This window comes from Nerophis lumbriciformis, linkage group LG29 (genome assembly GCF_033978685.3).
Source record: "Nerophis lumbriciformis linkage group LG29, RoL_Nlum_v2.1, whole genome shotgun sequence".
Taxonomy (NCBI): domain Eukaryota; kingdom Metazoa; phylum Chordata; class Actinopteri; order Syngnathiformes; family Syngnathidae; genus Nerophis; species Nerophis lumbriciformis.
The window spans coordinates 2,772,918-2,799,931 of record NC_084576.2 but is presented as its reverse complement, the minus strand read 5'-3'; the positions used below and the strand labels follow the sequence as shown (position 1 = coordinate 2,799,931).

At 38.9% G+C, this 27,014-nt stretch overlaps 1 protein-coding gene across 3 annotated transcripts in view; it reads left to right on the top strand.

Annotated features, from left to right (window-relative positions):
* slc28a1 (solute carrier family 28 member 1) overlaps positions 1–27,014 on the top strand; it is a 72,037-nt gene that overhangs the window by 8,795 nt on the left and 36,228 nt on the right. For 2 of the 3 annotated variants that reach the window (XR_009810520.1, XM_061925222.2), the window contains exons 2-11: positions 6,589–6,653; positions 7,250–7,326; positions 10,890–10,981; positions 11,053–11,242; positions 18,786–18,927; positions 19,160–19,273; positions 23,559–23,633; positions 23,739–23,819; positions 23,883–23,963; positions 24,034–24,159. Coding sequence is in view for 2 of the 3 variants with exons in the window: in XM_061925222.2 (XP_061781206.1) it covers positions 6,589–6,653; positions 7,250–7,326; positions 10,890–10,981; positions 11,053–11,242; positions 18,786–18,927; positions 19,160–19,273; positions 23,559–23,633; positions 23,739–23,819; positions 23,883–23,963; positions 24,034–24,159 (1,043 nt within the window). In the remaining variant the exon portion in view is untranslated. Of the gene's footprint in view, positions 1–6,357; positions 6,469–6,588; positions 6,654–7,249; positions 7,327–10,889; positions 10,982–11,052; positions 11,243–18,785; positions 18,928–19,159; positions 19,274–23,558; positions 23,634–23,738; positions 23,820–23,882; positions 23,964–24,033; positions 24,160–27,014 lie in introns of those variants that run through there. The other variant, XM_061925223.2, reaches the window with a different exon arrangement.

Sequence of the window (27,014 nt, the reverse complement as noted above, 5' to 3'; positions counted from 1 at the left end):
TGTTTGTCAATCAGATATATATATATATATATATATATATATATATATATATATTGAATGGAGACAAGTCAAACACTTGTGCCAGGCGGAAAACCTCCGCTCAGACTGAAGCTTTAGGGCTATTCAACTGGTGGCCTTGTTTATTTCAGATGCAGTCAGTTGTCATTTTTGCAACTTCTTTAGTTATACTAGTGGTGTTCCATTATAGGTCCTTTCATTTTCATCATTTGGGCTATTCAACTGGTGGCCCGTGGGTCAAGTTGGAAAAAAAAAATTATGAGAAACTCACATTTTTGCAGCTGATTCTTAAAAACAGCTGTTATAGAGATACGCTTTGATTCGCTTTTTTTTTGCAGAAAGTCAACAAAATCATATAATAACTGTGACAAAATAAATAGACCAAAATCAAATGTCTGCTGCAGAGCACACATGCAGGTTCTTTGGAATGTACAAAATAAGAATAAAAGTATAGGGAGAAGTCCGGAAATGTTAGCTTTCTGGAAATGTGGCACTCAAAACAAGTTGAAGGTCATGTGACATGTTAAACAAACAATATTGTTCACTCGTTATCCACTTCAGGCAATGTAATGAACAGAAGGAACTTATATAGACCAATGCCAACCATAGCATATAGTATCATTGTTCAATAATTATTTTTTACAGCAAAATAACACATTTAAAACATAATTAAGACATAAAGTTGCAAATGTTCCTAGCACTAACACAATACGCCAGAGGGGACATTAAGGGTTTCTTGCTGTAACAATAGAGCTGTCTAGAGCTCGGCAGAGTAACCGTGTAATACTCTTCCATATCAGTAGGTGGCAGCCGGTAGCTAATTGCGTTGTAGATGTCGGGAGGCAGCGTGCAGGTAAAAAGGTATCTAATGCTTAAATCAAAAATAAACAAAAGGTGAGTGCCCCTAAGAAAATGCATTGAAGCCTAGGGAAGGCTATGCAGAAGAAAACTAAAACCGAACTGGCTGCAAAGTAAACAAAAACAGAATGCTGGACGACAGCAAAGACTTACTGTGGAGCAAAGACGGCGTCCACAAAGTACATCCGAACATGACATGACAATCAACAATGTCCCCACAAAGAAGGATAAAAACAACTGAAATATTCTTGATTGCTAAAACAAAGCAGGTGTGGGGAATAGCGGTCAAGGAAGACATGAAACTGCTACAGGAAAATGCCAAAAAAAGAGAAAAAGCCACCAAATTAGGAGCGCAAGACAATAACTAAAACACTACACACAGGAAAACAGTAAAAAAAACTCAAAATAAGTCAGAGCGTGATATGTGACAGGTGGTGACAGTACACCTACTTTGAGACAAGAACTATAGTGATGCACGCTTGGTTATGGTTTAAAGTCATACCCAACAATTGACTTTAAACTTTTTACTGTCAACTGTGTTTCGTTGTTTAATGATTTCTGCTGGTGGTGTGCCTCCGCATTTTTTCAACGCAAAAAATGTGCCTTGGCTCAAAAAAGGTTGAAAAACACTGAGTTAATGCACTACTATATATTTTTTTTCACTGATGGAGCAGGACGGGGCTAAGCATATGTTTGCAGTAAAATGTCATTCGGTGACTGACATTTTACATGCAATTATTGGCGCAAAACTGTGGTAGGGCCCTACGCACCGCGCGTGATCTCCCTGTTAATATTTAGTATTTGAATTATTCAAGTATGTCTCAATGTTGTTGTTTTTTCAATTTATTGGACTTATGATCCTTCCTACAATTTGTCAGCAGATACAAGTGAGGACAAACATCGGATTAAGGAACCGTGCACCAATTCAGGTATTTTCCAATCAAACCGAGGCCAGCCAGAGAAGACCAAAATGCTGTTTAGCATCAACACGACTGTACTTTGACAAAGTATCCAAAATGTGTTGCCAGAGATTTTGAGTTATTCTGTGTCGCAGATGGGTTAGGTGAAAAACAATATAATGATAATGGATTAATCATCAGATGGATGATTAACTATGAACTCATCTTATTTTCATAATATGCAGAAGGTCAATGAAAAATGGCCCCCAGGCTGCACTCTGAGAACTTAATATTCATTGCACAAGCTGTATTGATTCCTTTATTATAGGGCTGTAACGATAAATGATCTAGATAACCGCGGTAAAACTTCCGCCTGTTAGTATTACCTTTTTAAATTAAAACGATCGAAAAACCCTGACTAATAACTACACTTTATAAACTCACAAACTGACTGGTGCTAGCCTTCTAGCTCAAATGCTGGAGTGAAAACATTAACGTCTTTCTCCGTTAAGAAACAACGTACCCCAGTCTAAACTTATATAAACAAAATGCTTTCTGAGCAACTAAGCTATTCAATTGTGCACATTGAACCTACAGCCTGTGCTCTCTTAGAACAGAGTGAGGGTTCTATACTCAGAGGAACACGAGACCAAAGTGTGTGTACGGTGCGTTCAAGGACTGCTGAACAGAGTCGGATGCCACAACCCCTGCCAGAAATAATAAAAAATAATAGATTTCATTTTTTCATTTAAAATACATCTTAAATTGCTACAATACAAATCAAATCAAATCAAATCAACTTTATTTATAGAGCACATTTAAAATTTACCACAGGGGTAGCCAAAGTGCTGTACAATGAGCAGGTTAAAAGATAAAACGAGTACCGAGCAAACACAACACAACACAAACAGAACACGATAAAAAATAAATAATTAAAATAGAATTAATAAAAACATAAAAACATAAAAACAGGATCACAGCAGGTGTATTATGGGGCGCCATTGCAGGATGGATATCACTCAGTGTTAAAAGCCATGGAATAAAAGTATGTTTTTAAGAGAGATTTAAAAACAGGAAGAGAGGAGGCTTGTCTAACACTCAGGGGTAGGTCGTTCCAGAGCTTGGGAGCAGCAACGGCGAAAGCTCTGTCACCTCTAAGCTTCAGCCTTGTGTCAGGGACCGTCAACAGCAGCTGATCGGCTGATCTTAAGGATCGGGTGGGGCAGTAAGGCTGAAGGAGGTCGGAGAGATAGGTTGGCGCGAGGTTGTTTAGACATTTAAAAACAAATAAAAGGAGTTTAAAATGTATTCGGTAACGCACAGGGAGCCAGTGAAGGGACGCTAAAATAGGGGTGATGTGCTCACGTCTGCGGGTCTGTGTTAGCAGACGAGCAGCAGAGTTCTGCACAAGCTGCAGGCGGGCGAGGGAGGCCTGGCTAATGCCAACATACAGGGCATTACAATAATCAAGACGAGTCGAGATAAAAGCGTGGATTAATTTCTCAAGATCATGTCTTGATAGAAGCGGTTTCACTTTCGCTATTTGGCGTAATTGATAAAAGCTTTTTTGAACGACGCTGCTGATTTGTTTTTCGAATTTAAAATCTGAGTCAAACTTTACAAGCCAATATTTAAAACAAAAAAGGCTTAGCCATTGAAACTGATAAAACACAAAGACAAAAACACTATTAGTGAAGCAAAAGAAACACAAAACATGCAAAATAGTAGGTTTTTTTAACGGTTTGTCTATTTATTTTAGTTATCTAATACAACAAATAACTTAATCAACATTCATTCAACATATTAATCCCATAATAATGTGACCTCGGACTATGTTAAGGTAACGTGCGGAGTTCCTCAGGGTTCGGTTCTTGGCCCTGCACTCTTTAGTATTTACATGCTGCCGCTAGGCGACATCATACGCAAATACGGTGTTAGCTTTCATTGTTATGCTGATGACAGCCAACTCTACATGCCCCTAAAGCTGACCAACACGCCGGATTGTAGTCAGCTGGAGGCGTGTCTTAATGAAATTAAACAATGGATGTCCGCTAACTTCTTGCAACTCAACGCCAAGAAAACGGAAATGCTGATTATCGGTCCTGCTAAACACCGACATTTATTTAATAATACCACCTTAACATTTGACAACCAAACAATTACACAAGGCGAATCAGTAAAGAATCTGGGTATTATCTTCCACCCAACTCTCTCCTTTGAATCACACATTAAGAGTGTTACTAAAACGGCCTTCTTTCATCTCCGTAATATCGCTAAAATTCGTTCTATTTTATCCACTAGCGACGCTGAGATCATTATTCATGCGTTCGTTACGTCTCGTCTCGACTACTGTAACGTATTATTTTCGGGTCTCCCTATGTCTAGCATTAAAAAATTACAGTTGGTACAAAATGCGGCTGCTAGACTTTTGACAAGAACAAGAAAGTTTGATCATATTACGCCTATACTGGCTCACCTGCACTGGCTTCCTGTGCACTTAAGATGTGACTTTAAGGTTTTACTACTTACGTATAAAATACTACACGGTCTAGCTCCGTCCTATCTTGTCGATTGCATTGTACCATATGTCCCGGCAAGAAATCTGCGTTCAAAGAACTCCGGCTTATTAGTGATTCCCAGAGCCCAAAAAAAGTCTGCGGGCTATAGAGCGTTTTCTATTCGGGCTCCAGTACTATGGAATGCCCTCCCGGTAACAATTAGAGATGCTACCTCAGTAGAAGCATTTAAGTCCCATCTTAAAACTCATTTGTATACTCTAGCCTTTAAATAGCCCCCCTGTTAGACCAGTTGATCTGCCGTTTCTTTTCTTTTCTCCTCTGCTCCCCTTTTCCTTGAGGGGGGGGGGGGCACAGGTCCGGTGGCCATGGATGAAGTGCTGGCTGTCCAGAGTCGGGACCCGGGGTGGACCGCTCGCCTGTGCATCGGCTGGGAACATCTCTGCGCTGCTGACCCGTCTCCGCTCGGGATGGTGTCCTGCTGGCCCCACTATGGACTGGACTCTTACTATTATGTTGGATCCACTATGGACTGGACTCTCACAATATTATGTCAGACCCACTCGACATCCATTGCTTTCGGTCTCCCCTAGAGGAGGGGGGTTACCCACATATGCGATCCTCTCCAAGGTTTCTCATAGTCATTCACATCGACGTCCCACTGGGGTGAGTTTTTCCTTGCCCGTATGTGGGCTTTGTACCGAGGATGTCGTTGTGGCTCGTGCAGCCCTTTGAGACACTTGTGATTTAGGGCTATATAAATAAAGATTGATTGATTGATTGATTGATTTAAGAATTTTGCGGTAAATAATGATAACCGTGTTTTGACATTTTCATGTCAATACAGCCCTAATTTATTATACAATGTTTTTTGTCAGTATTTATTTCATGTATCATTCTAACATTTTTCATATTAAACATGCATTATTATTACAAAATGTTAACTTGTTTCCATTGCACCGCGCTGCAAATTGTGTGCTCATCCTCACCAGTAAGAAAAACATCCGTTTATGGACTCACCAAACTGGACACACACATCAGGACTGGCAACATTTGCGATTTAATAAAAAAACCCAACCCCAAAACTCAAAATTGCGCTCTAGCGCCCCCGAGGTAGAAAACGCAGACACAACTGCTCCTAGGAAGAAAACTCAGACAAAACTGCCTGTAACTTCCAGTAGGAATGACAACAAAAACCTCTATGTAGGTCTCACTTAGACCTACATTTCATGTATTGACAACCCCCAGCAAAAATCAACAGGAAGTTTGCAATTCCCCCTTCAAAACAAAAGTTTTGTAAAAACCGGTCACCTTTTTTCAAACATTATCTCCTTTGAGCGCGTTTGTCGTGTCGGCTTCAAACTAGCACAGGAGAGAGATTGAACTCTTCTGATTAAAAGTTGACGAAAGAGTTTTAATTACTGCTCCGGTTTGGATTTTATGTGCCGTCGAAGTCGGTCCCGTCCATCGCTTTAGGGCTATATAAATAAAGATTGATTGATTGATTGATTGATTTAAGAATTTTGCGGTAAATAATGATAACCGTGTTTTGACATTTTCATGTCAATACAGCCCTAATTTATTATACAATGTTTTTTGTCAGTATTTATTTCATGTATCATTCTAACATTTTTCATATTAAACATGCATTATTATTACAAAATGTTAACTTGTTTCCATTGCACCGCGCTGCAAATTTTGTGCTCATCCTCACCAGTAAGAAAAACATCCGTTTGTGGACCATGGACCATGTGCTTGTTGTGGGTGTGACGAGATCACATTTGCAGTGAGGGCCATGGACAAAGTTCGGCCATTAAAAGCGACGATGAATCATCATTGTGGAGGGAAATAAATAACAAAAAAAAAATCCAGGTTGCACTGCGCTTACTTTGGATGATATCTGATAAACAAGTTACACAATGGCATTTATTGAGAATGAGTTGAATTGTATCGTTCTGTGAGAGGGAGTCAAAGAAGCCTGATTGTGTTTTTGATTCAATGTGAAAAGTCATGTTCCAGAAGGTCCTTGGAATACTGCTCCCCCTGCACAGGTGGGATCAGTACGTAATGTGTCTGTCAATTAGTGATAAGGTGAGGGCATGGAGGGGCAGGCTATATTTCCCTGCATGTGTGCAAGTGCAGCATTTGGCAGCACAGTTGAGGAGCACGCACAATGAGTAAGCCTTTTAGCTCAGCCTTTTTTTTTTTCCCTCTCTCGGTAAAACAAGTCGGTATTAGGACTATTTTGTTTGCACAAGAGTCAACCTTGTTTGTGTGTTTTTTTTCTCTGTGTGCAGAGGAAAGCAACAGAATTGAACCTAAGAACGGGAAGGGAGTGTGCAACCAGGCGTTTGAAATAGAGGTATGTGCGGATGTGTGTTGTTTTGGAAGGCACCCAACAGGCACGAAGCAACGTTGAGAACTTGTTGAATTAGGTCCTGACGTTGAGCAACTCAAACTTAACGTTGGAAAAACATGCTTTTTGACAACATTTAATCAATGTCGGGTACTGACATTGATTTGACCATTGAATTTTTGGGCATTTCCCAACCGATATTCTACAACACAAAGATAACATTGAAACAACATACTTTTTGACGACGTTCATTCAATGTCAGGTTGTAACGTTGATCTGAGCATTGAAATTTGGTCATTTTCCAACCAACAACGTGGATCCAACATTTACCATGAATTGATTAACGTGGACCCCCCGACTTAAACAAGTTGAAAAACTCTTTCGACCATTTAGTGGTCAATTGTACGGAATATGTACTGTACTGTGTAAACTACTAATAAAAGTCTCAATCAATCAAAAAGACATCAACGTTGTCTCAATTTACAATGACAACTATTTTGCAACGTTGTTTCGAAGTCAGTTTTAAAAACATGTATGTTTAATAAATAGTGTCTTGTGCCTGTTGGGGCGGTAAGCAATCAAATAAGCATATTCTCCAATAGGAAGGCTGCATAGGAGATCCTGGCAGCAGCAAAAAGCAAGAGGAACAGTCTAGAAAAGGACTGGGCTCATATTTAAGGTGTGTTTGATGTTGTGTTTTGGATGCAATTGTTGTGTCAATGTGAATATAAACAAGTATTTCATCACAGGGGGCAGATCTGGCCCACCAGGTCATTTTATAAGCCCGGAAATAATGTGCAATAAGCTACTTTATCTTGCATATCTTATAATATATATACAGGTAAAAGCCAGTAAATTAGAATATTTTGAAAAACTTGATTTATTTCAGTAATTGCATTCAAAAGGTGTAACTTGTACATTATATTTATTCATTGCACACAGACTGATGCATTCAAATGTTTATTTCATTTAATTTTGATGATTTGAAGTGGCAACAAATGAAAATCCAAAATTCCGTGTGTCACAAAATTAGAATATTACTTAAGGCTAATACAAAAAAGGGATTTTTAGAAATGTTGGCCAACTGAAAAGTATGAAAATGAAAAATATGAGCATGTACAATACTCAATACTTGGTTGGAGCTCCTTTTGCCTCAATTACTGCGTTAATGCGGCGTGGCATGGAGTCGATGAGTTTCTGGCACTGCTCAGGTGTTATGAGAGCCCAGGTTGCTCTGATAGTGGCCTTCAACTCTTCTGCGTTTTTGGGTCTGGCATTCTGCATCTTCCTTTTCACAATACCATCACTGATGGTGGAAACTTTACACTAGACTTCAGGCAACGTGGATCCTGTGCCTCTCTTGTCTTCCTCCAGACTCTGGGACCTCGATTTCCAAAGGAAATGCAAAATTTGCATGGTTGGGTGATGGTTTGGGGTGCCATGTCATCTGCTTGTGTCGGTCCACTCTGTTTCCTGAGATCCAGGGTCAACGCAGCCGTCTACCAGCAAGTTTTAGAGCACTTCATGCTTCCTGCTGCTGACCTGCTCTATGGAGATGGAGATTTCAAGTTCCAACAGGACTTGGCGCCTGCACACAGCGCAAAATCTACCCGTGCCTGGTTTACGGACTATGGTATTTCTGTTCTAAATTGGCCCGCCAACTCCCCTGACCTTAGCCCCATAGAAAATCTGTGGGGTATTGTGAAAAGGAAGATGCAGAATGCCAGACCCAAAAACGCAGAAGAGTTGAAGGCCACTATCAGAGCAACCTGGGCTCTCATAACACCTGAGCTGTGCCAGAAACTCATCGACTCCATGCCACGCCGCATTAACGCAGTAATTGAGGAAAAAGGAGCTCCAACCAAGTATTGAGTATTGTACATGCTCATATTTTTCATTTTCATACTTTTCAGTTGGCCAACATTTCTAAAAATCCCTTTTTTGTATTAGCCTTAAGTAATATTCTAATTTTGTGACACACGGAATTTTGGATTTTCATTTGTTGCCACTTCAAATCATCAAAATTAAATGAAATAAACATTTGAATGCATCAGTCTGTGTGCAATGAATAAATATAATGTACAAGTTACACCTTTTGAATGCAATTACTGAAATAAATCAAGTTTTTCAAAATATTCTAATTTACTGGCTTTTACCTGTATATAACTATTACATTAACAAACATTCCCCCAAAATATTTTGTTGAAATAAAAATAAATACATACAAATCTGCTTGACTTATGATTAAAAAGCAAGTTATCCATCAAAAAAAAAAAACATACAAACTGTGAAACCGTTTTTCCATTTACAGAAATAAGCTTTTTTTTTTTTTTTTGTGTACGTAAACAATATAATACAGTCGTCCCTCGCCACATCATATGTGCAGCTTCACCACAGCACATATTTAAACTTTTCTTAAACCATATTATACAATTTTTGGGTCAAAAATTAAGCATTTCCAAGCATACAAATTGATAAGTAAACTAAAAATATCAACACTACAATAGTAATGACCACTAGAGGAGACCAAACCAATTACAGTTCATAGTTAGGGACCGCAATGTCCCTTTGGGACAGAGGACCCTATTGTTATTGTAATGTTTTATTATTATTCCGCCGCCTCTTTGAGCTGTAATTTGACCCCCTTAACATGCTTCTAAACTCACCATATTTGACACACACATCAGGACTGGCAAAAATTGCCATCTAATAAAAAAACTAAAAAAAAACCCTAGGAAGAAAACACAGTCAAAACGGCCTATAACTTCCAGCAAGAATGTTGTAGCGACATGAAACAAAAACCTCTATGTAGGTCTCACTTAGACCTACATTTCATACAATGACACCCTTCAGCAAAAATCAACAGGATGTTGGCAATTCTCCCTTCAAAACAAAAGTTTTGTAAAAACAGTCACTTTTGCCTCTTTGAGCTACAATTTGACCCTCTTAACATGCTTCAAAACTCACCAAACTGGACACACACATCAGGACTGGCAACATTTGCGATCTAATAAAAAAACCCAACCCCAAAACTCAAAATTGCGCTCTAGCGCCCCCGAGGTAGAAAACGCAGACACAACTGCTCCTAGGAAGAAAACTCAGACAAAACTGCCTGTAACTTCCAGTAGGAATGACAACAAAAACCTCTATGTAGGTCTCACTTAGACCTACATTTCATGTATTGACAACCCCCAGCAAAAATCAACAGGAAGTTTGCAATTCCCCCTTCAAAACAAAAGTTTTGTAAAAACCGGTCACCTTTTTTCAAACATGATCTCCTTTGAGCGCGTTTGTCGTGTCGGCTTCAAACTAGCACAGGAGAGAGATTGAACTCTTCTGATTAAAAGTTGACGAAAGAGTTTTAATTACTGCTCCGGTTTGGATTTTATGTGCCGTCGAAGTCGGTCCCGTCCATCGCTGCTTGCAGCTTTAATTCAGTATTGTGATCACTGATTGGCTCAGGCTCAGGCAGCATGTAGTTGTCCCTCGTTTATTGCTGTTAATTGGTTCCGGATATGACCGCGGTTAATACGTGACGTAAGAATAATAAATTATAATTCAAATATTTTCATAGCTATAGCATAATTTTTTTTTTTAATTACCTTCTAAATAAGCACACTAGACATGAAATAGCAGTCTTTAGTCACCTTCACACCATTTTAATCCAATACAAAATAGTAATGCTGCCTAAAGGCTAAGCCAATAAGTGGCCACGATACTAAACAGCACACTCTGATTAGTTAGGTCTCATCTAGAGGCAATACTACGCTTGAATTGATATTTTTAGTTTATTCAGCCATTTTTATGCTTGAAAATACAAAATTTAGGACCAAAACATTGTGGAATATCCTTTTGGAAAGGATGACCTTATTGGTTTTAGAAAGTGCAAAGGTGACTAAAGGGTGTTTCATGTCTAAAGGTTGCTCAGAAGGTTGAAAACTCTACTCAGACGGTCGTAAACACTATGCTCTAGCTATGAAAATACTTGATTTATAATAATTATTCCTACTTTGGGGGGATTAATTTAGCGCGGTCATGTCCGAAACCAATTAACAGCGATAAATGCATAGTCAATTGTGTAATAATATCATGAAGCGAATTTGTATACATTTTATATGCATATTTTGTTAGAAATTCCCTCTGAAGACAGCTACATTATAACTGCAATGTGGCCCTCAATGAAATTCACTTTGTGTTCCATAAATGTACAATGGAGGATTTATTTTTTTGTGTGTTCTTCAGCCAAATTTCCAAGCCGATTTACGCCACCGAGGATTACCTGAAAGCTCACTCCAAAACCTTCAAGCACGCAGTCTTGGGCATACTCGGAGCAGGTACAGTGTCAGATTTCAAAGTAAAGTAAAGTTTGGATTTACTGTAAGTGTTTTTTTTTCTGCTCCAATAGGGTATGTGGCATATTTCATCACCGCCTGTGTTTTGGATTTCCAGAGGGCCACAGCGCTGGTGGTCCTCACCTGCCTGGCAGTTACGTCCAAGTCCTACGACCTGGTGAAAAAGTACAAGGGGGAGAGTATCAGTCGTTGTTTCGAACCTGCGCTGGAATGCTTCACATCTAATTTAAGGTGGATTAAATGGTGAGTGGATACGCTGACTGATGGCTACATTAGATAAGCAAGAATTTGACAAAGGGTGTGTGCAGGGATGACATTTGGATTGGGCTGGCAGCGTCCATATATATATATATATATATATATATATATATATATATATATATATATATATATATGTATTTAAATATATACAGGTAAAAGCCAGTAAATTAGAATATTTTGAAAAACTTGATTTATTTCAGTAATTGCATTCAAAAGGTGTAACTTGTACATTATATTTATTCATTGCACACAGACTGATGCATTCAAATGTTTATTTCATTTAATTTTGATGATTTGAAGTGGCAACAAATGAAAATCCAAAATTCCGTGTGTCACAAAATTAGAATATTACTTAAGGCTAATACAAAAAAGGGAATTTTAGAAATGTTGGCCAACTGAAAAGTATGAAAATGAAAAATATGAGCATGTACAATACTCAATACTTGGTTGGAGCTCCTTTTGCCTCAATTACTGCGTTAATGCGGCGTGGCATGGAGTCGATGAGTTTCTGGCACTGCTCAGGTGTTATGAGAGCCCAGGTTGCTCTGATAGTGGCCTTCAACTCTTCTGCGTTTTTGGGTCTGGCATTCTGCATCTTCCTTTTCACAATACCCCACAGATTTTCTATGGGGCTAAGGTCAGGGGAGTTGGCGGGCCAATTTAGAACAGAAATACCATGGTCCGTAAACCAGGCACGGGTAGATTTTGCGCCGTGTGCAGGTGCCAAGTCCTGTTGGAACCGACACCAGCAGATGACATGGCACCCCAAACCATCACTGATGGTGGAAACTTTACACTAGACTTCAGGCAACGTGGATCCTGTGCCTCTCCTGTCTTCCTCCAGACTCTGGGACCTCGATTTCCAAAGGAAATGCAAAATTTGCATGGTTGGGTGATGGTTTGGGGTGCCATGTCATCTGCTGGTGTCGGTCCACTCTGTTTCCTGAGATCCAGGGTCAACGCAGCCGTCTACCAGCAAGTTTTAGAGCACTTCATGCTTCCTGCTGCTGACCTGCTCTATGGAGATGGAGATTTCAAGTTCCAACAGGACTTGGCGCCTGCACACAGCGCAAAATCTACCCGTGCCTGGTTTACGGACCATGGTATTTCTGTTCTAAATTGGCCCGCCAACTCCCCTGACCTTAGCCCCATAGAAAATCTGTGGGGTATTGTGAAAAGGAAGATGCAGAATGCCAGACCCAAAAACGCAGAAGAGTTGAAGGCCACTATCAGAGCAACCTGGGCTCTCATAACACCTGAGCAGTGCCAGAAACTCATCGACTCCATGCCACGCCGCATTAACGCAGTAATTGAGGCAAAAGGAGCTCCAACCAAGTTTTGAGTATTGTACATGCTCATATTTTTCATTTTCATACTTTTCAGTTGGCCAACATTTCTAAAAATCCCTTTTTTGTATTAGCCTTAAGTAATATTCTAATTTTGTGACACACGGAATTTTGGATTTTCATTTGTTGCCACTTCAAATCATCAAAATTAAATGAAATAAACATTTGAATGCATCAGTCTGTGTGCAATGAATAAATATAATGTACAAGTTACACCTTTTGAATGCAATTACTGAAATAAATCAAGTTTTTCAAAATATTCTAATTTACTGGCTTTTACCTGTGTATATATATATATATATATATATATATATATATATATATATATATATATATATATATATATATATATATATATATATATATATATATATATATATATATTTTTTTTTTTTTAATTTTATTATTATTATTATTATTATTATTTTTTTTTTAAATATATATACATATTAGGGCTGTGACTTTATGGACACTACACAATTCAATGGGGGTGACGATTTGATTCAGAACCAATTATAGATTCAAAATGATTCTCGATTTAAAATCCATACTTTTTTAATAACATTGGGTGCCAGTTCTATGACTAACTACATACTGCCATACAAAAAGATGAACAGCTCTTAAAAGAAAACTGTTTTGTTTCATTAAAACTTTACCCAAACATTTAATAAAGTCAAATACAAATAAGGCAACAAGACAAGTTTCTCACACTTCTCATTTCTAAAGTAAATATTTACAGCAGATATGGGCATCTACGAAACCCAAAACCAGTGAAGTTGGCACGTTGTGTAAATGGTAAATAAAAACAGAATACAATGATTTGCAAATCCTTTTCAATTTATATTCAATTGAATAGACTGCAAAGACAAGATACTTAACGTTTGAACTGGAAAACTTTGTTGTTGCGTGCAACATGTTTCAAAAAAGCTGGCACAAGTGGCAAAAAATACTGAGAAAGTTGATGAATGCTCATCAAACACTTATTTGGAACATCCCACAGGTGAACAGGCTAATTGGGAACAGGTGGGTGCCATGATTGGGTATAAAAGCAACTTCCATGAAATGCTCAGTCATTCAAAAACAAGGATGGGGCGAGGGTCACCACTTTGTCAACAAATGCGTTAGCAAATTGTCCAACAGTTTAAGAACAACATTTCTCGACAAGTTATTGCAAGGAATTTAGGGATTTCACCATCTACGGTCCGTAATATCATCAAAAGGTTCAGAGAATCTGGAGAAATCACTGCACGTAAGCGGCAAGGCTGAAAACCAACATTGAATGCCTGTGACCTTCGATCCCTCAGGTGGTACTGCATCAAAAAGCGACATCAGTGTGTAAAGGATACCACCACATGGGCTCAGGAACACTTCAGAAAACCACTGTCAGTAACTACAGTTGGTCGCTTCATCTGTAAGTGCAAGTTAAAACTCTCCTATGCAAAGCCAAAGCCATTTATCAACAACACCCAGAAACGCTTCGCTGGGCCCAAGCTCATCTAAGATGGACTGATGCAAAGTGGAAAAGTGTTCTGTGGTCTGACGAGTCCACATTTCAAATTGTTTTTGGAAACTGTGGATGTTGTGTCCTCCGGACCAAAGAGGAAAAGAACCTTCCGGATTGTTATAGGCGCAAAGTTGAAAAGCCAGCATCTGTGATGGTATGGGGGTGTATTAGTGCCCAAGGCATGGGTAACTTACACATCTGTGAAGGCACCATTAATGCTGAAAGGTACATACAGGTTTTGGAGCAACATATGTTGCCATCCAAGCAATGTCTTTTTCATGGACGCCCCTGCTTATTTCAGCAAGACAATGTCAAGCCACATTCTGCACGTGTTACAACAGCGTGGCTTCGTAGTAAAAGAGTGTACTAGACTGACCAGACCTGTCTCCCATTGAAAATGTGTGGCGCATTATGAAGCCTAAAATACGACAACGGAGACCCCCGGACTGTTGAACAACTTAAGCTGTACATCAAGCAAGAATGGGAAATAATTCCACCTGAAAAGCTTTAAAAATTGGTCTCGTCAGTTACCAAATGTTTACTGAGTGTTGTTCAAAGGAAAGGCCATGTAACACAGTGGTAAAAATGCCCCAGAGCCAACTTTTTTGCAGTGTATTGCTGCCATTAAATTCTTAATGATTATTTTGAAAAACAAAAAACTTTCTCGGTACAAACATTAAGTATCTTGTCTTTGCAGTCTATTGAATTGAATATTGTCATGTCTGTGTGATCATGTTTTGTTTTAGTAATGTTCGGTTTAAATTTTGGACTTTTTGTGCACTTTTGTTTTGTTTTGTCACCATAGCAACCATTAGTTTCACCTGTCACGTCACGCACCTGTTCCACGTTTGGACTCATTGTGCACTCTTGTCACCATAGCAACCATTAGTTTTCACCTGTCACGTCACGCACCTGTTTCACGTTTCGAGTCACGCACCTGCTTTCACTAATCATGTCCATAGTATTTAAGTTCATTCATTTTCTGTTGTTCGTTCTGACGACATCACCACATTTATGCTCCTGCACACTCTCCACACCCTGATGACCCTTGCTACTCTTTTTTTCATGCCGGTTCCATGCCAAGTAAGTTTTTGTTCGTTAAGCCACAGTTAGTGTTTTGTTTAATTGTTCATAGTTTCTGCCAATGTGCAAGTTTTGTGTTTAAAGTCTAGTTTTATTCTCCGCCACTGTGCGCGCTTTTTGTTTATTCCTTTTTTGATAGTTTAAAATAAATCATGTACCCACCTTCAAGCCTTGACCAGTCCAGTTCATTTGCACCACGGGAGAACAAACCAAGCCAAAGTCCAAGTCATGACAAATATATGTTAAAAAAGATTTGCAAATCATTGTATTCTGTTTTTATTTACGATTTACACAACGTGCCAACTTCACTTGTTTTGGGGTTTGTACATCAACAATATGATTTACCTGAGTGGCTACATAGGACAGGTTTAAAAACTAAAAACTGAATCGATTAAGAATCGTTACAAATAAGAATCGCGATTCATTCGAAAATCTTTTTTTTTTTTACACCCGTAATACTTATATAAATATAAAATATTTGGCCCGGGTCGGGCTATCCACACTCATACACACACACACACACACACACACACACACACAAACACACACGTTTATATATATATATATATATATATATATATATATGTATATATGTATATACACATATATATATATTTATATATATATATATATATATGTATATATATATATATACATATATATATATATATATATATATATGTATATATATATATATACATATATATATATATAAACACAAAACCCAAAACCAGTGAAGTTGGCACGTTGTGTAAATGGTAAATAAAAACAGAATACAATGATACACACACAAACACACACACACACACACACGTTTATATATATATATATATATATATATATATATATATATGTATATATACATATATATATATATACACATATATATATTTATATATATATATATGTATATATATATATATATATATATATATATATATAAACACAAAACCCAAAACCAGTGAAGTTGGCACGTTGTGTAAATGGTAAATAAAAACAGAATACAATGATTTGCAAATCCTTTTCAATTTATATTGAAATGAATGTACTGCAAAGACAAGATACCTAACGTTCCAACTGGAAAACTTTGTTATTTTTTGCAAATATTAGCTCATTTGGAAGTTGATGCCTGCAACATGTTTTAAAAAAGCTGGCACAAGTGGCAAAAAAGACTGATAAAGTTGAGAAATGCTCATCAAACATTTATTTGGAACATCCCACAGGTGAACAGGCTAATTGGGAACAGGTTCAGATCATATATATATATATATATATATATATATATATATATGTATGTGTGGGAAAAAAATCACAAGACTATTTCATCTCTACAGGCCTGTTTCATGAGGGGGGTACCCTCAATCGTCAGGAGATTTTAATGGGAGCATTCGCATACCATGGTTTATATAGGGCACAGAGTGGGTGGGTACAGGCTGGCGTAGGGGCGTGGTGATTGGCTCATGTGTTACCTAGGAGGTGTTTCCGTCTATGGCGGCATGTTACAATTTCGCTGCGCTTGTTGAGGGATGACAGGTCTGGACGGTAAATAATAAACAGTTTCTCTTTCAAGCATAGGTTGCATCTTTTATTACCACTATTGTAAGGTGTGCTGGATGCAAGAATTTGCCATGTTATTGAATATTCAACATTATTGTCTTTGAGGTCCCAAATGTGTTTGCTGAGTTCTGTGGTATTTCGCAGGTTTTTGTTCCTGAAAGAAGCCTTGTGATTGTTCCATCTGGTTTTGAATTCACCCTCGGTTAATCCTACATATGTGTCGGATGTGTTAATGTCCTTGCGTATTACCTTAGATTGGTAGACAACTGATGTTTGTAAGCACCCCCCGTTGAGGGGGCAATCAGGTTTCTTTCGACAGTTACATGTTTTATTGGTTTTGGAGTCGCTCTGACTGGGGGTCGACGGCTCATTTGCAATTGTTTTGTTGTGGTTTGAGATGATTTGTCGTATATTGTTCATGCAGCTGTAGCTCAATTTAATGTTGTTCTTGTTGAATACTTTTCTTAGGTTGTTGTCTTTGGGAAAGTGTTTGTCAATCAGATTGAGGAATTTGTGTCCAATGTTCGTTGAGACGTTTTTGATGTATGGGGGGTTGTACCAGATGATGCCGTTTCGTTTTCTGTTCTTTTTTGGCTGGTTTCCTGGCGTGGGTTCATAGGTGAGGGTGAAATTGTATCCGCTTTCATCAAGGGCTTTTTGGTACGGGGGGGTTGCTTGGTCAAATTCAGCTTTGCTAGATGACAGCATCGATAGCCTTTTATTGATTCCGGTAGGTATTCTTCTCGTGGTGGTGGGTGGGTGGTTGCTGTCATGGTGCACGTATTGGAGTGTTGTGTTGGGTTTCGTGAATGGTTGGTAGCTGTTATTTCTCAGGTTGAAAGTGACGTCAAGGAAGTTGACGGTTTGCTTGTTGGCTTCAATCGTGATCCGTAGGCCGTTCTCTTTGAAAATTTGGCATATGCGCTTCTTGGTATTCTCGCTGCTCCTTGGCGAGGGGCGACACACTGCCAGTCCGTCATCACGGTAAATACCAAGGTTCAGATTGAGGCTAGCGGTATCGAGCACTATTTTTTGGATAACCTTATTAAGACATATATATATATATATATATATATATATATATATATATATATATATATATATATATATATATATATATATATATATATATATATATATATATATATATATATATATATATATATATACATACAAACGTGTGTGTGTGTGTGTGTGTGTGTATAGATAGCCCGACCCGGTCCAAATTTGTTTTAATCCAGTTTGGCCCCTGAGTCAGAATGTTTGGGGACCCTTGCACTCGATGTATGTTTTGGATTATTAAGACTACATGATAAGTTATTCATTTATTTTCAGAGGAAAATTAAAAAGAAAAAACAAACTATTAAGTAAACAATCTCAAGCTATTTGCTACTTTAAAAAAAAAAACGTAAACAGGGACGGAACTAAATTTTTCTGCTGTCCACTTCAGGCCACGATCACGCACTCTAGTGATTACATTTCATGTAAAGCACTCTGCCATTTATTCATTGACATTTGACAGGCTATTTTTGCGTCACACTAGTCACGAGTGTCTCACGTGTCGGGGCCGGCGCGTGTAGAGGTAAAAAAAACAACTCCTGATAGCGAGTCCACCTGCTCTCTTCCTGGTCCGATATCATGTACTGTGAACTACACCTGTAATATTACAAAAGCAGTTTTGGAAAAAGTTTATAATCTCACTCACCAGTTGTAACAACAACACTTGTTTTTGAATTTTTACCACAAATTTCTCCTGTGAATGATTGCGACTCGGTCCTTTCTCGCATCTGACCTCTGATTCGTCAGCTGCCGCTTGCTGTCAATCAGTGTCATGTTGGCAAGAAGGCACCACCAGAAAGCCAAGCAGTGAGCTTGTGGGCGGTCTAAAGGCACAAGCTTCGGTCTGAGTGGCGGTTTTCCGCCTGGCACAAGTGTTTGACTTGTCTCCATTTAATAGTTCAATAATTTTTGAAAGGTACAAAGTGTTCCCCCTCTCCCTCCCCCCAAATGACGTCCATGGGTGTGTGTCTTGCAGGGTCTTCATCGTCATTGTGGCGATTCTGCTCATACTGTGGTTGACGCTAGACACCATAAAACGCCCTGAACAGCTTATTTCCTTTGGCGGCGTGTGCATGTTCATCCTGCTCCTGTTCACCTGCTCAGCACACAGGACAGCGGTGAGTTCTGGTACCAACAGGATAGTTACCTGAGTCATCGCCACACTTATCGCTCGTGTGCTTCTTCCCGAGACTTTGGATATGGTTCGGACTTGTGTCACTCAATAGGGTTTTATTTTTTTCCTTCCAGAGTTGCTTCCTTGCAAAAACACAAGGTTTTATGGAGGCCGTCCGCCAGATAGTGTGACACCTGAGAGGTCGAAGTGTGTTGATGTTGTCTGTTGACTTCCAGGTGACATGGAGGCCAGTGTTTTGGGGTCTGGGCATGCAGTTCTGCATTGGACTTTTCGTCATCAGGACACAACCTGGACTCATCGCTTTCCAGTGGCTCGGACGACAAGTGCAGGTGCGTCAGTCTTTATAAATGGATTTCAAGTAGGGGTGTCCAAAGGGAGGCAGTTTCCCTACAGTGGACATAGTTTTTTGGTCTATTTCTTTTTTCTAGGTTACAAATGAAAACAACAACCGTACTTTTCAATACAGTCGTCCCTTGTTTATCACGGTTAATTGGTACAGGACACATATGACCATACTTGCCAACCTTGAGACCTCCGATTTCGGGAGGTGGGGTGGGCGTGGTCGGGGTGGGACGGGGGCGTGGTTGGGGGCGTGGCTAAAAGGGGAGGAGTATATTTACAGCTCAAATTCACCAAGTCAAGTATTTCATATATATGTATATATATATATATATATATATATATATATATATATATATATATATATATATATATATATATATATATATATATATATATATATATATATATATATGTATGTATGTATGTATGTATGTATGTATGTATGTGTGGGAAAAAAATCACAAGACTATTTCATCTCTACAGGCCTGTTTCATGAGGGGGGGTACCCTCAATCATCAGGAGATTTTAATGGGAGCATTCGCATACCATGGTTTATATAGGGCACAGAGTGGGTGGGTACAGGCTGGCTTAGGGGTGTGGTGATTGGCTCATGTGTTACCTAGGAGGTGTTTCCGTCTATGGCGGCATGTTGTTACAATTTCGCTGCGCTTGTTGAGGGATGACAGGTCTGGACGGTAAATAATAAACAGTTTCTCTTTCAAGCATAGGTTGCATCTTTTATTACCACTATTGTAAGGTGTGCTGGATGCAAGAATTTGCCATGTTATTGAATATTCAACATTATTGTCTTTGAGGTCCCAAATGTGTTTGCTGAGATCTGTGGTATTTCGCAGGTTTTTGTTCCTGAAAGAAGCCTTGTGATTGTTCCATCTGGTTTTGAATTCTCCCTCGGTTAATCCTACATATGTGTCGGATGTGTTAATGTCCTTGCGTATTACCTTAGATTGGTAGACAACTGATGTTTGTAAGCACCCCCCGTTGAGAGGGCAATCAGGTTTCTTTCGACAGTTACATCCGTTGTTGGTTTTGGAGTCGCTCTGTCTGGGGGTCGACGGCTCATTTGCAATTGTTTTGTTGTGGTTTGAGATGATTTGTCGTATATTGTTCATGCAGCTGTAGCTCAATTTAATGTTGTTCTTGTTGAATACTTTTCTTAGGGTGTTGTCTTTGGGAAAGTGTTTGTCAATCAGATTGAGGAATTTGTGTCCAATGTTCGTTGAGACGTTTTTGCTGTATGGGGGGTTGTACCAGATGATGTTGTTTCGTTTTCTGTTCTTTTTTGGCTGGTTTCCTGGCGTGGGTTCATAGGTGAGGGTGAAATTGTATCCGCTTTCATCAAGGGCTTTTTGGTACGGGGGGGTTGCTTGGTCAAATTCAGCTTTGCTAGATGACAGCATCGATAGCCTTTTATTGATTCCGGTAGGTATTCTTTTCGTGGTGGTGGGTGGGTGGTTGCTGTCATGGTGCACGTATTGGAGTGTTGTGTTGGGTTTCGTGAATGGTTGGTAGCTGTTATTTCTCAGGTTGAAAGTGACGTCAAGGAAGTTGACGGTTTGCTTGTTGGCTTCAATCGTGATCCGTAGGCCGTTCTCTTTGAAAATTTGGCATATGCGCTTCTTGGTATTCTCGCTGCTCCTTGGCGAGGCGCGACACACTGCCAGTCCGTCATCACGGTAAATACCAAGGTTCAGATTGAGGCTAGCGAGCTGGGAGAGGAGGAAACTCCCAACGAGTTATATATATATATATATATATATATATATATATATCAGCTGGTCACTGTTTTGCACACTCTTGGCATTCTCTCGATGAGCAAAGGGCGGCTATTTTGAAGAAACTAGAATGTAAAACATGTTTTCAGTTATTTAAATATTTTTTTGTTAAGTACATAACTCCACATGTGTTCATTCATAGTTTTGATGCCTTCAGTGACAATCTACAATGTATATAGTCATGAAAATAAAGAAAATACAAACAATATATACATATATGTGTATATATATATTAATATGTACATATATATTTATCTACATATATACATGTATTTTTAAAAATCCATACATATAAATGTACATATATTACCAATAATCTTTATATTCTATCATAATGTCCTGTCTTTTTATAGCTGCTCTGTGTGTGCTACTGACCCCTCCCCTTGTTCCTAATATATACTATTTTTTTTCTTTTTTCTGCTTCTTTTGCTTTCTTTCTTGCTATTTAATTTGTGTCTGCCTTGTCTATTCGGGTATCATGTTCTTCACTTTCTTATTTTTAAGACTCTGCTGTATAATGTTATTTATGCTGGGTTATTTGAGAATAGAATAATGTTGGATGCTCTGATAATCTTTATCTTCAAGCTGTGTCCCTCGACTCACCATTGTAAATTACACCATAAATACAAGTATAATGATATACAGTATTGTATTGGAGCTCAGTTTAGTCTATTTGACAAAGTAATAATATAGTAATGATAATGTTAATAATATAAATAGAAATACAGAAAAAAAATCTAAATACAATTATAGTAATTATAATACTAAAAACAAAAATAAAAATACAAAAACTCTAAAAATACTGACTATTTTTAAACAGGTAAGAACAAATAAATAAAATAATAATAGTAACAATAGTGCTAAAAACAATAATACAAAAAACTACATACTGACTCATCTGAGCATATTTCGAAAAATATAATAATAACAATACAAATAATAACAATAAAAATTGAGAACGTATGATAATGGCGCAAAAAAACTAGAAAACGCGGGGTGATTTATGTGTTTAAGAAAAAAGGTAACAATACAAAAAAAATACACTCACTTTCAAGATATAAAAAAAGAAATACCAAAAACGAATAACCTGACAAAAAAGGGATATATATATATATATATATATATATATATATATATATATATATATATATATATATATATATATATATATATATATATATATATATATATATAATGTGTGTGGGAAAAAAAATCACAAGACTACTTCATCTCTACAGGCCTGTTTCATGAGGGGGGGTACCCTCAATCATCAGGAGATTTTAATGGGAGCATTCGCATACCATGGTTTATATAGGGCACAGAGTGGGTGGGTACAGGCTGGCCTAGGGGCGTGGTGATTGGCTCATGTGTTACCTAGGAGGTGTTTCCGTCTATGGCGGCATGTTGTTACAATTTCGCTGCGCTTGTTGAGGGATGACAGGTCTGGACGGTAAATAATAAACAGTTTCTCTTTCAAGCATAGGTTGCATCTTTTATTACCACTATTGTAAGGTGTGCTGGATGCAAGAATTTGCCATGTTATTGAATATTCAACATTATTGTCTTTGAGGTCCCAAATGTGTTTGCTGAGTTCTGTGGTATTTCGCAGGTTTTTGTTCCTGAAAGAAGCCTTGTGATTGTTCCATCTGGTTTTGAATTCTCCCTCGGTTAATCCTACATATGTGTCGGATGTGTTAATGTCCTTGCGTATTACCTTAGATTGGTAGACAACTGATGTTTGTAAGCACCCCCCGTTGAGAGGGCAATCAGGTTTCTTTCGACAGTTACATCCTTTGTTGGTTTTGGAGTCGCTCTGTCTGAGGGTCGACGGCTCATTTGCAATTGTTTTGTTGTGGTTTGAGATGATTTGTCGTATATTGTTCATGCAGCTGTAGCTCAATTTAATGTTGTTCTTGTTGAATACTTTTCTTAGGGTGTTGTCTTTGGGAAAGTGTTTGTCAATCAGATTGAGGAATTTGTGTCCAATGTTCGTTGAGACGTTTTTGCTGTATGGGGGGTTGTACCAGATGATGTCGTTTCGTTTTCTGTTCTTTTTTGGCTGGTTTCCTGGCGTGGGTTCATAGGTGAGGGTGAAATTGTATCCGCTTTCATCAAGGGCTTTTTGGTACATATATATATATATATATATATATATATATATATATATATATATATATATATATATATATATATATATATAAAATTATATCGTCCAATTATTATTTAAAGCTTAATTTTTTTTTATCTGAATTTTGAGGCCTGCCTATATTTCCATGTTGAATTGTTTAAATTAATTCGGATACAATTGTCAAGTGATTCTTTACATGAACTAGTTCAACCCCATCATTCAGATTTTTTTCTCTCCAGGTACTCCAAATTTAACTAGATCGGATTTGAGCTGATTATCATCTTCCCTAAATGCAAAAATGTGGAGATGTAAAATAATGATAAAACCTATGTTTGTTTTGATGTGTTTCAGATCTTCCTGGACTACACCAAAGAAGGCTCCTCGTTTGTTTTCGGAGAATTGATCGGAAGCATCTTTGCCTTTCAGGTGAGTACGCATGCAGATGATGCAGTGCATTTTGATGGCTTGAATCTCCAATACGTGTATTGTTGGCCTGTAATATTAGATACTAACTCATTAGGTGTTCCTCAGGCTCTGCCAATCGTTGTGTTCTTCAGCAGCGTGATGTCGGTGCTTTACTTTCTGGGCATCATGCAATGGCTCATTGTAAAGGTAGTTATTTTCAACAATTTTACAGCTGCCAGTGATGTTTGACACATGTTTTTCGCCACATAGATCTCCTGGGTTATGCAGATAACAATGGGAACCTCTCCCACAGAGACCTTGAGCATAGCAGGCAATATATTTGTCGGCCAGGTAAACTCAGCTCAGCAAATGCATTTCCCCCCCAGACATTGTCTTTACAATTCCTGTTTTTGTCCATCAGACAGAAGCGCCTCTGCTCATTCGGCCCTACTTAAAGAATATGACCAAGTCTGAGATCCATGCTGTCATGACGGGAGGATTTGCCACAATTGCCGGCAGCGTCATGGGCGCTTTCATCTCATTTGGGGTAAAGAGAAACCCTTGTCACGCCATTTTTATGAACAAAGCTGGAAGGGTAGAGCTCATAGGATTAGATTAGAGATAAGTCGGTAGCAATGTTATAGAAAGGTGAATGCATGTTAAATGCATGTTTTTATTTGAAACTTTTCAAGCCATATGTTTTTTGTGGTCATTCCGTTGTCAGACGCATTAAAACAAAAATCTCCAAAAGCCTCTCAATTATAAACAAAGCAAAACTATACCTCAATGAAAATGCACTCCATACTCTATACTGCACCTTGGTACTCCCATACCTCACATACTGTGTTGAAGTAGGGGGGAATACTTACCACAACACAATTCATCTTCTGATCATATTACAGAAAAGAGCAGTGCGGATCATTCACAACGTTGGTTATTTAAAACATACTCATTATCTGTTTATACAATCAAAGTGTAATAAGTGTATAATCGGTGTCAGAGCTTGGTCCGCATTGCCGGCAGTAAGTCGGACACGTTTCCAGTGAGGGTTGGACTCCGCCAGGGCTGCCCTTTGTCACCGATTCTGTCCATAACCTTTATGGACAGAATTTCTAGGCGCAGTCAGGGCGTTGAGGGTGTCTGGTTTGGTGCCTGCAGGATTAGGTCTCTGCTTTTTGCAGATGATGTGGTCCTGATGGCTTCATCTGGCCAAGATCTTCAGCTCTCACTGGATCGGTTCGCAGCCGAGTGTGAAGCGACTGGGATGGGAATCAGCACCTCCAAATCCGAGTCCATGGTTCTCGCCCGGAAAAGGGTGGAGTGCCATCTCCGGGTTGGGGAGGAGATCTTGCCCCAAGTGGAGGGGTTCAAGTACCTCGGAGTCTTGTTCACGAGTGAGGGAAGAGTGGATCGTGAGATCGACAGGCGGATCGGTGCGGCATCTTCAGTAATGCGGACGCTGTATCGATCCGTTGTGGTGAAGAAGGAGCTGAGCCAGAAGGCAAAGCTCTCGATTTACCGGTCGATCTACGTTCCCATCCTCACCTATGGTCATGAGCTTTGGGTCATGACCGAAAGGACAAGATCACGGGTACAAGCGGCCGAAATGAGTTTCCTCCGCCGGGTGGCGGGGCTCTCCCTTAGAGATAGGGTGAGAAGCTCTGTCATCCGGGAGGAGCTCAAAGTAAAGCCGCTGCTCCTCCACATGGAGAGGAGCCAGATGAGGTGGTTCGGGCATCTGGTCAGGATGCCACCCGAACGCCTCCCTCGGGAGGTGTTTCGGACGCGTCCGACCGGTAGGAGGCCACGGGGAAGACCCAGGACACGTTGGGAAGACTATGTCTCCCGGCTGGCCTGGGAACGCCTCGGGATCCCCCGGGAGGAGCTGGACGAAGTGGCTGGGGAGAGGAAAGTCTGGGCTTCCCTGCTTAGGCTGCTGCCCCCGCGACCCGACCTCTGATAAGCGGAAGAAGATGGATGGATGGATGGACAATCAAAGTTGCTCAAATTTGATGACCTTGTTAAATATAATACATTAATCATCTTATATAAAGCATTTAACAAATTATTGCCGCCTAATCTACAACGTTTTTTTTATAAGACGAGTGCAGGCTCATAACTTGATAGGCTTTGGATATTTCTTATTGCCGAGAGCTCAAACCACTCGTAAACGTTTTTGTGTGTCTGTATGCGGAGTAAAACTATGGAACAAACTGGACTTACAACACAAGCAATGCCAAACTATTAATCGATTTAAACCATTATACAAACATGGAGTCTGGTTCAAATATAGAGATGAGGGTCTTTAAATTGACCTGTTGCTATACTCTGTCTCAAAGTGTTAACATGTGCTCAATGTTTCCTTGCCGTTATTGCTATGTTGTCTATTATCATTGTTGGTATATTCATTATTCCTACATTGTTGATACAAATTATTGTTACAGTGTAATAATTATTGTTACCTGTGGTAATGCCACTATGACACAACATCTGTATCATAATCCTTGAACAAAGTAAGAGTGAAACTCATGTGAATAATCACTGAATGGAGAACTGGGGGTGGGATTAAATAAATTATCTTCTTCCCACTCCCATTCAGGCAAAACTGGACACTCATGTACTATATTAATTTATATTAATTTATATTATTATGTGTTGTCAACTTGTACTTTTTTATGTCATTGCCTGAAATAAATAAATAAATGAAAAAATATATATATATATATAAAAAAAAAAAAAAAACGAAAAAAAAATATATACAGGTAAAAGCCAGTAAATTAGAATATTTTGAAAAACTTGATTTATTTCAGTAATTGCATTCAAAAGGTGTAACTTGTACATTATATTTATTCATTGCACACAGACTGATGCATTCAAATGTTTATTTCATTTAATTTTGATGATTTGAAGTGGCAACAAATGAAAATCCAAAATTCCGTGTGTCACAAAATTAGAATATTACTTAAGGCTAATACAAAAAAGGGATTTTTAGAAATGTTGGCCAACTGAAAAGTATGAAAATGAAAAATATGAGCATGTACAATACTCAATACTTGGTTGGAGCTCCTTTTGCCTCAATTACTGCGTTAATGCGGCGTGGCATGGAGTCGATGAGTTTCTGGCACTGCTCAGGTGTTATGAGAGCCCAGGTTGCTCTGATAGTGGCCTTCAACTCTTCTGCGTTTTTGGGTCTGGCATTCTGCATCTTCCTTTTCACAATACCCCACAGATTTTCTATGGGGCTAAGGTCAGGGGAGTTGGCGGGCCAATTTAGAACAGAAATACCATGGTCCGTAAACCAGGCACGGGTAGATTTTGCGCTGTGTGCAGGCGCCAAGTCCTGTTGGGACTTGAAATCTCCATCTCCATAGAGCAGGTCAGCAGCAGGAAGCATGAAGTGCT